The sequence below is a fragment of the Corylus avellana genome, chromosome ca4, assembly GCF_901000735.1.
Source record: "Corylus avellana chromosome ca4, CavTom2PMs-1.0".
In the NCBI taxonomy this organism is placed as follows: domain Eukaryota; kingdom Viridiplantae; phylum Streptophyta; class Magnoliopsida; order Fagales; family Betulaceae; genus Corylus; species Corylus avellana.
Genome location: NC_081544.1, coordinates 28,308,450 through 28,323,441, shown reverse-complemented (window position 1 = coordinate 28,323,441; position 14,992 = coordinate 28,308,450). Strand labels below are relative to the sequence as shown.

General features: G+C 35.9%; 1 protein-coding gene across 1 annotated transcript; it reads right to left on the bottom strand.

The window, feature by feature from the left end:
- Nucleotides 1-2,437: 2,437 nt before the first annotated feature.
- Nucleotides 2,438-9,202, bottom strand: LOC132179144 (protein PHR1-LIKE 3-like). Its single transcript, XM_059591793.1, has 7 exons — nucleotides 9,022-9,202; nucleotides 8,717-8,920; nucleotides 5,521-5,597; nucleotides 5,146-5,200; nucleotides 4,389-4,467; nucleotides 4,203-4,272; nucleotides 2,438-3,141 (listed from the first exon to the last, which is right to left on the bottom strand). Exons 2-7 carry the CDS (start codon nucleotides 8,904-8,906, stop codon nucleotides 2,695-2,697), a joined length of 918 nt encoding a protein of 305 aa, XP_059447776.1. The 5' UTR covers nucleotides 8,907-8,920; nucleotides 9,022-9,202; the 3' UTR covers nucleotides 2,438-2,694.
- Between the last annotated feature and the right edge of the window lie 5,790 nt (nucleotides 9,203-14,992).

Below are 14,992 nucleotides of genomic sequence, written 5' to 3'. Positions count from 1 at the left end.
TTATTGCATTATATGACCATATGACATTTCAACAATCACACAAATTCGAGAGAGGTCAAGAATCAAAATGCTGACAGGTTATTCAACCTCGGATTGCTGTAATTCAGGTTTAGGGACTAATTTGTCACCATACCCAATAGAAACTCAACAAGGGTTATGCTATTCTCAACCAGAATTAGGATATCCTATCTTCAAAATAAAATAATCCAATGCGGAGCTAACCACCCTTAAACCAGAATAAGAGATAGGATACATTTTTTATTTTTATTTTTATTTTTATAAGTAATGTAGTATATATCAAAAAGCGCAGCGGGACGCAACCCTAATACACAAGAAGTATACAAGATAAAGCCTAATTAGGAGAAGAAAAGAGAACAATTAATCACTAATGGAGCTAACCAAGCAGCTGTCCAAGTGAAAAGAGTAAAGAAGAAGAAGGACTTGAGCTCCTCCAAAGTCCTTTCAAGGTCCTCAAAGCATGTCGCATTTCTTTCCCTCCATAAACACCACATAATGCAGAGAGGAACCATCTTCCACACAATAGCACTCCGAGGACGTCCTCCCGTCTACCAACAAGCAAAAAGATTCACCACACTTTTAGGCATAACCCAACAGCCCAAAACGACCGAAGATAGCATGCATAAGAGACAGAATACATGGCTCTTGAGGATTGTCATAACTTGAAGCAGATTCAGGTACGGGTTGATCGAGATACAAGGGAAGGCATAAGCCGTTCGAGCATGTCTTCGGATAGAGGGATGAAATAGGTGATGGTTAATAGTAATTTTAGATGGATAGGTTTAATGATCTCATTTGAAAATTATGGTGGATGTGCCAAAAGTTATATGTATAGCAAGTGATTAATTCCAATAGGATCTAACAGACAAATTATAACAGAAGGATTTATTTGTCACTACCTACTAAACAAATAAATTGTTCAAACTTAAAATGTAAGGACCAAACTGACACTCAAATTTCAGTCTAAGCATAATATCCATAAGAATCACAATATCTTTTAGGAAAATATGACAATCACATTATTCCTATTCTCAACCTGCAATTCAGACGATGCCAACAAAGAAAGAACTAAAAGTTACAGTAAAAATGGATCAAATTTATAAGGTTATAGCAACAACTCAACAACAAAAAAGAAAGAAAGAATAGTATATGTGTTTCTATGCATACAATTCAAACTGAATCAGCTTAATAACTAACAAGAACATATTTAGAACCCACAACTAAAAACTTGAAAGAAATATAATCAAACTTCGTCTTACACACTATACAAAAGGAAAACGAAAAGATAAATAAATGAATAAGCTAAATTAACAACTTAAAGAACGTTACAATAAACCCCCCAAAAAAATTCAAACATAAACAACCAAACCTATAAATTTTCTAGCAATGCCCACTCTATCTTCGGGTTTTCAGTACCAGTCTAGATTATAAGAAAACAGCTCACAGATTGAAGAGCACAGGATGGAAAATTGGAAAATAATACCGAAAAAAAAAAAAAAAGACAAGAAAGATAGAAAGACTCACCCGTAGAAACCTTCATGCTGTGAAAGAAGAAGAAGCAAGCTCTTGCAGGAGAGGAAAAGGGTCGCAGAGAAATAACATATAGAGCAAAAATGAGAAGCACCCAGAAAGCAAAAGTGGAAAGGGAAAGGGTGATCAAGGAGAGAAGCAAAACGGGGACTCCTATAAAGTAAGTGGAGATGCCATTATTGCTTTTGACAACACGCAGTTCCAAAATATGCTTCTCTTTTCTTTCAGGTACTCATTTTTAACATTATTTACCATTCCATGCTTCCTAGTTCCTTCCAACTTCCAAGTCCCACATGACTTTGATTCCACTGAAAATCAAGAATCTAAAAAGAAGGTAAATGGAGATTAATGATTGAGAACTACGATTATAGTACTTATAAACTACAGTGAATGCTTTTATTTTTTCATATCATTTTGTTATTTATTTGAAGGAAAAGATGTTAGAGGTCTTAGATTTATTTATTTTTTAAGTCGAGTTTAAATTTTTGACGGAAATAAAAATAAAAAAATAAAAAAACACACACACACCCGTAAAGGTGTTGAATAATTTTTCTACTATTTAATCTTGTCCTATAAAAAGTTTTTATTTCTTACAATTTTAATGTATTTATTGACTCAAACGACTCAGATCCTCAAGGCCTGGTTCTTGCTCTATGGGCTTTTTGAGAAGGGGAGAGTTCAAATGAGATATTCATCCTCATCAATATAAATTGGTGTAGAATTTATTGAGATTTCAGTGGCTGCTTGGGCATCCACCAAGCTTCAATCTACTTGGGTATTTCATGGAAGAATATTTACTTTCAAGTTGCTTATAGTTTTCTGCAAGTGTCCTGCTAGTCTACTTAGGTAAAAGAAAAGAAAAAGACACAAAAAGAAAAAGGCATCCTGGTACTCATCAGTGATCAGTCATCACCTATGTGGCACAAATATCAATTGCGGTCAATTGCAAACTAATTTTGCTAGTGTCACAGGTGAAGCAAGGTACTTCCCAGCTATAAAATAAGGCATTTCCCACATTTAAAAGATCTACCTCAAGAATATACAGACCACTGAAGATACAGTTGACTAAAGGCTGGAACATGAAGATCTACTGGACAAAGAAGAAAAGAAAAAGGTTTCCATTTCAATAAGGAAATGTCATACAATTCATCCAATATTAGTCATCATCCATTCTATATCGTGCCGCATGTTACCCTCCAAGGGCAATGAATCTCCATTACCAAATAAGGGCCTTGATCTCTTCTTCAAAGCAGCAGCCTGCAAACCCATTGCCATTGGAGAAACTGGGCTTCCAGTTGATGTCAAGCAGCTTTCCACAGAGCAGTCGCCAATGCGAGCTGGCAGATTGGAAGTGCTATTGTTCTCTAAAGCTGCAGCAATTTCGGGCAAGAAGGGCATTTTCATGGTCTCTAGGGAAGCCAGTCCTTGACAGTCATTGGAAACCTTGATTGCCAGTTCAGAGAGCTCTTCCCTAGCAGCTTCAAGACCAGCAGATTCAGCAGCCTGGTCATTCAGAGCTTTGCAAGCCCTCTCAAGTATTGACTGCAGGTATTTGCCTTGCGCTTCAATCCGAAGTTGTAGATGACGCTGCACCTGCTTTGATCAAAACCATTAAGTAATACTTTGTTAATAAATATATTTAGGCCATGGCCATCAAGGTGAGAGTGCTTAAGTGGACAAATGTGCCACATCATAATAGATTATTATGCCAGCCTGGAGGTTTTCCAAGGAGACATCGGTTTGGTGGTTCTTGGGAAAAAGGCCAATAACTAGTACCTGATATGCGACCCCAAAAGCAGTTATCTCAATGCGGACTCCTTATTAGGTCAGTATATCCCCAAGAAGAAATATACGTGCCTCTCATTCTTGGAGAATATCATGGACCACCATGCGCGTGTGTAGGCCACACGTGGACTTGCCTATAAATACCCTTACCCTATGTAGAAAGGATGCTTATTGCATCCATCTAGACAGCCACTCTCATATGCACGCAAGATGGATCTCCACCCTTCTCTCTTTTCTCACTTCTCCACTGACCACCCCCCCTTTCATCCATGACACAATGACACAGGCGCTCTCATATGAACACAAGATGGGCCTCCACCCTTCTCTCCTTTTCTCACGTCTCAATTGAACTCCCCCCCCCATGGCTTTCCCAGATTTTTCATGCAAAACCATGCTTCTTAAAAATCCTAATTTAGTAGTCCAATCACCCTGAAAATCCCCATTCTTCTTTCAAGGCTAGATTTATTTGGAATACAATTATTGAGAAGATTAGCAAGGTGGAAAAGACTATTTTTCGAAGGGCGGCCGATAACGTTGATCAAGAGTATGCTTTCCAACTTGCCTACATATTTCCTTTCTCTCTTCCTTATCCCGGTCAGGGTTGCTAATAGAATAGGAAAATTGTAGAGGTATTTCATATGGGGTGGCTTGAATAACGAACCCAAGTTCCATCTTGTTAATTGGAAGAAGGTTTGTACTCCCCTTAAGTCTTGGAGGTTTGGTGATTAGGAGCTTGCTTACTTTCAATTAGGCTATGCCGGCAGGTAACCTATTGAATGCATGCCTAAACTGGTTTATGCTAACCTAAAAACATAATAAGCTTGCATTTAGTAGCCAACCAGACACTGAGTCACAAGAAAGAAACTAACCTCCAGCTGCTCATGCAGTCTTCGTTGGACTTCCATTTGTACTCGCAATGCCTCAGTAACTTGGAAACCACTGTTTGAAAGATGAAAATGAAGCATGAAGACATGGATTTATAAGTTCTTACCAAGAAAAAAAGAAAACAAGTTGGATTAACAAGTGCTTGCAGAAAAAAGGAAAAGATTATTTACTCATTCAGATCTTGTGCCATCATTCTTGATGATGGTGACGAAGATGAACCAGTATCCTGACTTTCTGCAATGCAGGAAGCTGCAATCCCAAATGCAGACTATTAATCAATAAAAAAAATATATCAAATGCTGCTACTTGTCACCAGCATTATCTGCCATTCCCACCATATGATGTGGTAAATACTAACATGCTTCCATATTCCAACAAAGCACTATTATAATAGTTCAGCACATCAAATCAGTGAAAAAGGCTGACCAATTTACAGTTGAGAAGAACTACTTTTTCAAGAATTTCTCCTGGCACATGCTTCCTGTTTTGACCTTAAACACATGCATAAATTTTTTATTTTTTATTTTAAAAAAAAGAACAAAGAAAAAAAAGAAAGAAACTCAAGAAGACAAATGCTGAAAAAAAATCAGTATTTCACGGTTATCTTAAAACTCCTGAAAATGACCTTTTATTTCTCTGCCAAAAATAGAACGGAACCTTCTATTTAAAAAACCCAGGCTTGCAATATTAAATTTAGTGATAAAACATGCCCAAAAGTTAAACCCTGAGTATTCTGAAAGTTTCTTCCATGGGCTCTTTTCTTTGGATGTTCTCATAAAATTTCCAGTATTTTCCTTCTATTTCATAAGGAATCATGAAGACATTCAAAAACCTCAGTATAACATTGGGAATGAGGAGGGGGTGGGTGGCATACTTATAATTGAATGTGCAAAAAAAAAAATTGTAATGAAGATTTAAGGTAAATACCATCCTTTGAGTTTTCAATTGAATCCTTGAAAGATTGCTTCCCCAAGCGGTATTTCTGCAAGAATCATCATCACATACAGGAAAAGCAATGAATATACTACACCAAATCATCATCACATACAGGAAAAGCAATGAATATACTACACCAAATTACCACATGCTATGGGGCAGGAAAAGACCAGGAGTTGATTGAAGACAAGATACAATATGAGTTTAGAATCATGTGCTCAAGACTTTTGGTAACCCCCAAGTCTCTGTGAGTCTCTCTCTCTCTCTCTCTCTCTCTCTCTCTCTCACAGATCATCTTGCCAATAAAAAAGGCATAAACAAGTGGAAAATCAGGCTCAATTCGAAGAGGGTATAATAACAACAAACCTGAAGATGTGATTTCAAGTGATAAAGGGTGAGCCCTTTTACTCCCATCGTTCTCATTATAGTCTTAGGTGTTGCTTCTGCAATGTGCATCAACATGACACCAGAGATTTCAAACAACAGTTCATTAAGAATTCCAAAATAAAATAGAAGAAACTAGCTGTCAAATGGCATATAGTTATTGGTAAAACAAAAGCAGATGTGCAGAGCTGGGTGCAATACAATCAACCCAGGTCCAAATTGAGCATCAAAACCATAAGCCTGAACAAATGTTCATAAACTAAGTTATTATATTTTTCTATTAGTGATTGCCTAGTAGCATTTATAGGTGATCCTGATTGACGATTGGAGTAAAAGATGATGTCCCACTTCCCAAATTAGGGCATATGGAAGCTTAAATTTTACTTTTCAGAGACAGCCTCAGTCAAGCTGTAGCACAACTGATCAACATTTAAAAGGCAACAATAGCATACTTCCTGACAGCAACAGTCTGTCATAAGTAACTGAGTTACCAATATACTATGCTTAGAAGGACACAAAAGACTTGCAGTCTACCAACACATTTCCGTTGAACTCAAAGAGCCAAACTAGAAAAACAAATTCAGAAACAGAATTAGGATGCTGCCATACATACTAACTTCCATGATTTGATATGACGCCATCAATCCTAGAAGCTAGGATGTGGTGAAAGTTTCAAGCCACAATCAGGAATAGAGAAAATATAACAGTCTGTTTACCCCAGCTAACTTAAGACCATCCATAGTATCTGACGTAGTTAACAACTAGTTTACCCATTCAAGTGAAATTAGGAACATATTATCTCTGAAATCAAAGGTCACCAGGGCCTCTCTTAAACTTCAAATATAAATTTGGTGTTAATTATGCTCTTGTGGTGCATTCAGCATAAAAAAGTGCAACCTTGCAGTCTGCATTGAAAGTGGCCATACCACATCAGACATGTTTCATCTTAGAACCTGGTAATGCAACCTTCATAGTTTTGCCAGAGTTCTTGCAAAATTTATCCTTTCAACCTAGGTATTAGGGGCAAAAAGAACAAGATAATCATGATAGCTAATCTCTAAAGAAGAAACATAAGCAGCTGTCCAAAGATACAAAATGTTGAAGAAAATAGATTTCAACTCCTCCATAGTCTTGTCACAGTCCTCAAAACATCTATCATTCCTTTCTCTCCAAAGGCACCACAAAAGGCACAAAAGCACCATTTTCCAAATAGTAGCACTCTAAGAGCCACCGGCAATCCACCAACAAGTAAACAAATTGACTACTCATCTACGCATAACTCAAGACAACCCGAATTGTTTGAAGAAAACGTTCCAAATGACACACTCACCCTCACAATAAAGAAGAAGATGGGTCACAAACTCCCCATTGTTTTTGCATATAACACACCAATCAACCACAATGACGTGCCGCTTCCATAGATTGTTTATGGTAAGTAGGATCTTCCCTAGGGCTGTCAACCACATAAAAAAGGGCACCCTCAATGGGACCTTAGTCCTCCAAACACTTTTCCAAGAGAAATGAAAACCATTTTTTTTTTGATAAGTAAGAGAAATGAAAACCATCATGACAATCCATGACATTGTAGAAGGATTTAACACCAAACAGCTCTCTTTTGGAAGGGATCCACCACAACTTGTCATCCCCTTCCCTTCTCATTCTAATTAAATACAACAACCTGTGGAATGAGTCCCACATCCATACTAATGCTCTCCTCTCACCTACAAATATTATATGAACGTTATGCTTAATCGCACATCATTTTGTACCAAAGGGCATGACTAGTCTTAAATTGGTGAATTTAATCATTTAACTAATACTTTAACACGCCCCTCACATGTGGGCTCAACTTCCTCTCAACAAGTGAAGCCCAACAGCTAGAATATTTAATTGAAATTGGGATAAATTGTAGAGTTAGGGTTCGTATTCATGACATCGGCTCTAATAATGTTAAATCATCCATTATCACAAAAGTTTAGCTGATTAGAAATGAAAAATTTAATCATTTAATTAATACTTTAACAGTCATGCAATGGTGCAAGGTTGTACCAAAGACAAGGAGTGAGGCTTTCCCAAGCCTCCATGAGTTCAATAAACGTCAAAAAGTGGAAACAAAATACAAGGGCCCATTCGCTACCCAAGAAAAATAATAACGATAAGGATAATGATGATGTGGATGAGGCATGAAGGTGAGACCTAGTGACTTACAAATTGGCCAGGTTTGTTTGTTGTCCTTTGTCCGCGGTGGGGAAACTATGTTAATCATAGAGACAATCCTAATTTATGTTTCTTGTATTTGTACTGGCTTATTAATGTTCTTAATTTACTAATGACAATAACTTATAACAAAAAATATCATGCAAAAAAATTATCCTGTCATCAAAATTATATAATATAAATCGCATTATCACGTTACAATCTCGGAACACAAGGATTTGCGCATAAATCTCTGCACTACCATTGACCCACATATTAGCACAGACTTTAGATGAATCATAGAATATTCTTTTGAACACAAAAAAACAAAGCACCACTATTGCTCTAGTTTGTCTTAAAGCTAAACTATATAGACCATAATTATTGAACTAAATGGTTCCAAAACAGATCCCTTGGACGGTACTTCTCCTTGTTGAAGTATCCGAGAAACTTGCAATGGAGTACATTAAAAATAAGGATGAAAAGTTGTGGGAACAAATGAAAATCCGAACATGAACAAGGCTAAAACTCATGAAGAACAATCCCAAAACAACAAAACCAACAATGATGACGGACAATGTAGTCAAACTTGAAAACTAGCGAAAATGGCAGCAATAACATATCTTAGCCTGCCAATGAAGAAACTCACACTCCTATAATCACTTAAACTTCAGCACAACCACAATCTACATCAAAACCATAATCACCAACTAATATAAAGTTATCCAAAAGCAGAAAATCGAAATAATAAAAATATAGAATAATATCTTAATCCAACACAAAATCAAACACATTTAAGCACCAAGATTCTAGAAAGTAGAACGAAACCCAATAACCAAACCACAATCAAGAACCACAAAAACCCAACATTTCAATCTTAGGAACCATGAAAGCAAAAAACATCTGAACAAGAAATAAAGCCAACCAAGACTAAGAATAGTAACAGTGTTAAGAGTAGTAGTAGCAGTATTAGTATACGCACTGTCAGGGCCACCGAGCTGGGTCACAGCGTCCACGAACCTCTCGTGGAGCTCGGCGGTCCACCGGAGGCGGGGCTTCGGATCCGATGTGAGGACCAAGCAAGCGTCGCCGGGTAGGTTCGTCCCGTCCAGGGCTCCCTGGAACTCGCCGTGCCCGACGTCGAGCGGGAGCGAGTGAATGGCCGAGTACATTCCCGAAGGCCTCACTGGAAAACACCCAGAAGTTATTTTCCCGAGAAAGTGAGGAAAAAAGGTGAGTTAAGCGATATACAAAGTGGAAAGATCCGGTTGGGCAGTAAATGGGTACCTGGGTTCGGGGCTCGGAGCCCCGAATCAGTCAGAGAAGAAAGGAGGAAGATATAGATAACAGTGTTGTCTGAGAGACAGGGAATATATATTGAGTGAATAAGGCATGCAGAGGCTGGACAGCGATGTCCTGTTGTGTCCCTGTCTCTTCTTCTTCTCTCTCTCTCTCTCTCTGTGTCTGAAAGTGTGTGTGACTGTACCAGAGGCTCCCTTGTAAAAAGAGGGCAATGAATGTGGCCACGTGTTATCGGGTTGGCATGTCATAATTTTGTGTTGTTGAAATATTTAGGGCACGTTTGGAACGATTATTTCTTAAAAATATGAATATGTTTTATTATGAATATAATAAATTTAACTGAAATTATTGGAATTGAATCATTTTTTAAAAAAAAAAAAAAAAAAAAAACCTTAATTCTAAAAAGATAAAAATACTACGTACCACAAAATTATCTTACAAATATTTTACGAAATTGATATTCAATTTCGACTATCTCCACATAATCATTGTCCTTCAACTCCACGTCAGCCCCGTCACATCCCCAAAAAACAAAATAGCGCTTAACCCATAATCAAATCGAGGTTTCCTTTCACGCCTAACCTAACCCATCATCGATATCCCTACATTGCCATTCTTCATTTATAACTAGAGTTTGCCTAAAAAAAATATTATGTTAATGCTTTTATGCTATCCGAAAGCATAAGGACTAATTTTATCACTTCTTAAAACCTTGGGACGGATTTGGTACACATCAAATGTATGGAAACCAATTATATATTTAACCCTATTTTTTGTTTGTTTCCACCCTAAAATTGACCCAAGGTAATAATTGGGTGGGTGGGTGGATGGATGAGGCAGACAAAGCCAGTCCAAAGGAAGGAAGGCCAAACAAACAAAGGGCGGCCAGTCTGGACCCCTCCACATACATGTTCCAGGAGTGGCTGCTATTCATTGGAAGAGGAGCTTCAATGCAGACACTGGAAAACAAGCTGACAATGAAGTTTCAGACAAAAATGTCTTCCAAATTTCCCATTATAGTGCTTGCAGGGAGGTTCCTCAGTCTTGTTGACAAGACCACCTCTTTCCACTTTGAATGCAAAGAACTTTAACTGCTGCAGAATCACAACACTCAATGGAACCTGATCAGTAAGCTTTCTGCATTTATTGTAGAGAAAATTTTTTGACAAAATTAATGTAAAAAGGTATAGTAAGTTAAAAGAATCGCTAAAAGACAGTGACATGACTTTTAAAATAACCATTTAATATAATTTTAGATAAACGAAAATGGGAACTTTTCAATTTGGGGTATTTCTTTAGGGAGAATACCTAAACAAAGATTGTTAGCAAAGTTTTGCCTGCAAATTAGAAAACAAATTTTGGGTACTTACCAATTTGACTTTGGATGTGAGGTGGTTTGCTTGCCCAATGAGGGGTTAAGTGGTCCATCCATATCATTAGAATAAGCAGGAATAATAAAAATCAGTTGTTGTTTTTCTGTGGTGAGAGACAAGACAGGTAATTCAAATGCAGATAGATGATAATTAATTAACAAAACAATTCACTTGAGACATGATTGAGATGCAAGTAATTGGGCACCTTACCTATCACCATCACTTTGCCTTTGAATAGCCCATTGATTATTTTGTTTCATATTTAGACTCTGCATAATTTTATTTTATTTTTTCTTCTGCTGGACATTGAACACAACCTTTTAATTGAATATATTTTTGTCTTCACAACACATATATATATGTTTAATGATCACCTGTACTATATAGTTGGTCCATTATTGCCAATCTACTGATCCATTTTCTTATAATAAAGTTGAAATAATACATTAGGTGAGTAAAAAACAGAAGCTGAAAGAAACATTTGCAAACATTTGGGTGGTTGCTATTTGAACCAAAGCTGTCAAAAGCACTGGATTATGCAGATTAAACAATCTTGGAAGAGGTCTATAGATTGGCATTGTCATTGATCCTTTTAAATTGAGTCTAGAAAGGACCACAAAAAGCATGAAATTGTAGGCCGGCAGTCAAGTAAACATCACATATGCATCATGCACAAGTTGTATATACTTCTTTTACTAGACCAATCTCTATAAAAAATATTATCATGGAGATTTACGTGGTTCACTACTAAGGGCTGCGTCCGCCGAGTTTCAACGAGATTTTACTATTTCTTGAGAAACAATATAGGAAATATGAAAATACAAGGAGACGTCAATCACACCAAACCCTTAAAAATAAAAATAAAAATTAAAAAAAAAATTCATTTAAACCGTCGCGCTTCCAACGTCAAACCGGATCAGTTGCAAGTTGGGTCGGACACAAACCATTCATTCATTCCATTTGTCCAGCAAATAATAATAAAATTAGCAAAACATATAAGGGTCCCCTCCTCCACCTACTGCTGAATGGAGCCATGTTGCTCTCAATTAGAATAAGACACAAGTTAATGGGGGTTGCTCTCTCTTCACCTTCAAGAAAAGCAGATTTGGATGCCTGAGAGCAGAGAGAGGCAGAAGAAGAGCTCTGTTTATGGTCAAGTCAACCGATGAAAGGCCATGATTACCTTTGAGCCCACGCCACCACGGGAGACTTCATCCATATCCTTGTCTTCAACCTTGGCCAACCAGAAACTGCCAGAATACCTTTGAGCCAAAGACTCAATAAAAACCACCTTCCACCAATTATTTAAATGGATGGTGGGGGCAATAGTTGACTTCAGATTATTTGGAGTTGAAAATCCCACCCCTTTTATTTGCATCTGTTTATTCTCTCTTCTTTCTTTCTTTCTTTCTTTTATATCCAAACTTTACTTTATGCTACACTGCTCTGGGGCCAGACTTGTGTTCCCATTTTTCGTCTCTTTTTTCTTTGATGTTAATTATTGATACGACATCTTCTTTCACATCTTTAAGGTTGATACAACATCACTCACCTTTATTTGCATTGATAGATTATACAATTTCTTAAAACAACCTATAAGTCTATCCTTAATAACATTAAGTTCTGACTTATTTAGAAACAAGCTTAGAGTCTTTGTTAAATATTTGCTTGTATCCCACTCTACATCACATCAATCTTTGTTGATGAACACTGCTACATCGACCTAGTAATATAAGAGTGAGATAAGAAATAAAGATTTAAAATTACTCTTGAACATTGTACGTTGATAAGGTAGAGTGTGTCCATTGGTAAGTAAACAAAGGGAATCGGTAAGAGTGAAAGATGCTAAAATGTAGCTTCCTTGAGGTTACAAGTTGAAGACAACGTACAATCATCCCCATATGAAGTGAAATGTATATGATTCATTTCACATATCTTCTTTGTTTTGTTGCATCTTGTTGGATCGGACATTTGATCATCTCATATGAAAACTAATTGGTGTTCAGTGAAGGAAATTAAAGCATTTTATGTCATTCGAACTCGCACTCCGTAACACATGTTCTAAGAGCCGTCCAAGTGAGTACAGCGACATTATTGTACCTCAACACGTCTAATGGTGTGCATAATGTTATATCATTTAAACATTTTAAATGACGTGACAATATATATAAATTTAAGCTCGGCATGACAGGATCCTTATCCATTGAAAGACGTGATTTTATGTTCCTTAGTAAAAGAAAGGCATTTGATGTTAAAAATAACAGGATATAGGTGTATCACATGGCGCTGTCCGCCTGTCCGTGGTTACCAACCTCAATTCGAATGCCAACTACTTTAGGTGACTAATAAAATGTCAAGATTCTGAAAAGGGATACTTTAGGCAATAATGGAAGCTCCAGACATCCTCATTACCCAACTATAACTAGTCTAAATGTACTATATATGAAATTGACATTTTTGGACTGACTCCTACTTTATTACTATAACTTTTTTTTTTTTAATCTTATGTATGTATTAATAGTGGGAAGGACCATTTTCTTTTCATTTTTCCCTTTTCCAAGTTCGAATAGAAAAAAAAAAACAAAAAACAAAAAACAAAAAACAAAAAACAAAAAATATATCATACACTAGTCATTTACATCATTACTAAAATCAATTAGTTTTTAAGTAATGATAACAATACATACATATGCCGGGGAACAATAAAGCTTCATGGGTTTTTTCTGTCCGGATTTAAATAGTTCGCGTCTTTAGAGACATGTATGTTTTACCTAGGTTCTTTCTGGTAAGGTGTAATTAAATAGAAACATGTCTGTTTCACTGAATCTCTTTTTGAAACGGTGTTGAAATTGTTATGCCTTTTGTGAAGGCCGAGATTTATCCGATAAGGAATTTCGCTACCTTAAGACGTTTAACAAATAAACCTCGGTTCTAAGAAATTATTATATGATGCATACAAAGGGAATTTGGAGAAAAATAATAGAGAAAATTGAGGAAAAACAAAAAGGATTGAATCATACAATACAAAAGGGAAAGAAGATAAATTTATGAGACTAGAATCCTTGTCTAACTCACCATCTCATATTTAGTTTGACATCATTTTAGAGTAATATATAAATGGATCCAAAATCATCATGAATTGTAATAAAAACCTTAATTAATTTTCTAGTGTCACGATATATAGTAAATTTGAAAGTACTAGTAATAACTTAAGAAAATTGTCAAGTTACTACTTGATTTTTTTTTAATCTTCACTGAGTTTTTAATTTTAATAATTAGCCTATGTGAGGCCTCGTAGATCCCAAATAGGTTATTCCATCTACTTCTCGTTTATTGACAAACATAATTCATGTGAAATTCGAATAAAATCCAAATTTGCCGCACAAAAAACAAAAAGAGTTTGAAACAAGTTGTATTTTAAAAACCATGGCTAGAGTTTTTTAGAGAGTGCTTTTTGTGAAAATAATTTTAAATGGTTTTGTTTTGAAAAACGAGAACAAAATAAATAAGGAAAAAAATGTAATCAAACAAAGCTATATTTTAAACTAAGATTGGCTCGACCACGCGAAGGAAATCAAATATAATAATGGGGAAAATTTACTTTACCCTCTGAAGTTTTAATGGCTTTTCAATTCGAACCCCAATATTTAAAAATTGGCAATGTGTCATCATAATGTTTCAAAAAAATTAAATTTAGACTCTCTGTTACTAATTTTCGTCTAATTAGACGAAAATCATCCCACGCGTGTCTCACGTGAGATTTTGATGCCTTCAATTATAATTTTGCCCTCATTAAAACCTATTAAATTACATAATTACCCTCATTAAAACGTATGAAATTAAGGGTAATTACGTAATTTCATAGGTTTTAATGAGGCAAAATTGGAATAGAGGGATGATTTTCGTCCAATTAGACGAAAATTAGTAACAGAGGGTCTGAATTGAAAATTTTTAAAACATTAAGGAGTGCATTGCCAATTTTTAAACATTGGGGTTCGAATTTAAAAACCTCAGAAACTTCAGGGGGTAAAGTGAATTTAACCCTATAATAATCAAAGAAGGCATAGTAAAAAAAGTATTATATCGCTGTGACAAATTTCATTATTTAGGCATAGGTAATTTATACACAAAGCAAAGGGAACAAATCCCTCAAATTTCAGCTATCTATTTGGAAAATTTATGCAAATACTTGTAACCTTGCTGCCTGCCATCTCATTCAAACTTTGAAACTTTGGAATGATTATCTACAATTATATAATTCTTTCTCATTGATAGGGATGCTAGAGGAACAAATTAAAGGAGAGGTTGCTCTCAACATTACACAAGAAACCATAATATCTTAAATGCTTGAATGAGGTGAGCCCAATACTTCTAAAAATTGAAGATACCACTAATTAATTCACTTTAAAATCCATTACCAACATTTTTAATTAGTATACATTGATATTTCTTGTTCTTTATTATTGATTCTATCAAATAACCCTGAATGGCAATATTATTTACACTAGCCACTAGGTATGTGCTAAATAGTTATGTGAGTGATTGTGCTTCCATAACATGAGCTCTTGTGTTTCTCTTTTCTA

Coding starts and splice junctions, on each gene's coding strand:
- LOC132179144 (XM_059591793.1), bottom strand. CDS start 8,906: ATGTACTCGGCCATTCACTCGCTCCCGCTCGACGTCGGGCACGGCGAG. Junction 5,201..5,520: donor ACTTGAAATCACATCTTCAG/GTTTGTTGTTAT, acceptor TGATTCTTGCAG/AAATACCGCTTGGGGAAGCA. Junction 3,142..4,202: donor GACTGCATGAGCAGCTGGAG/GTTAGTTTCTTT, acceptor TGATCAAAGCAG/GTGCAGCGTCATCTACAACT.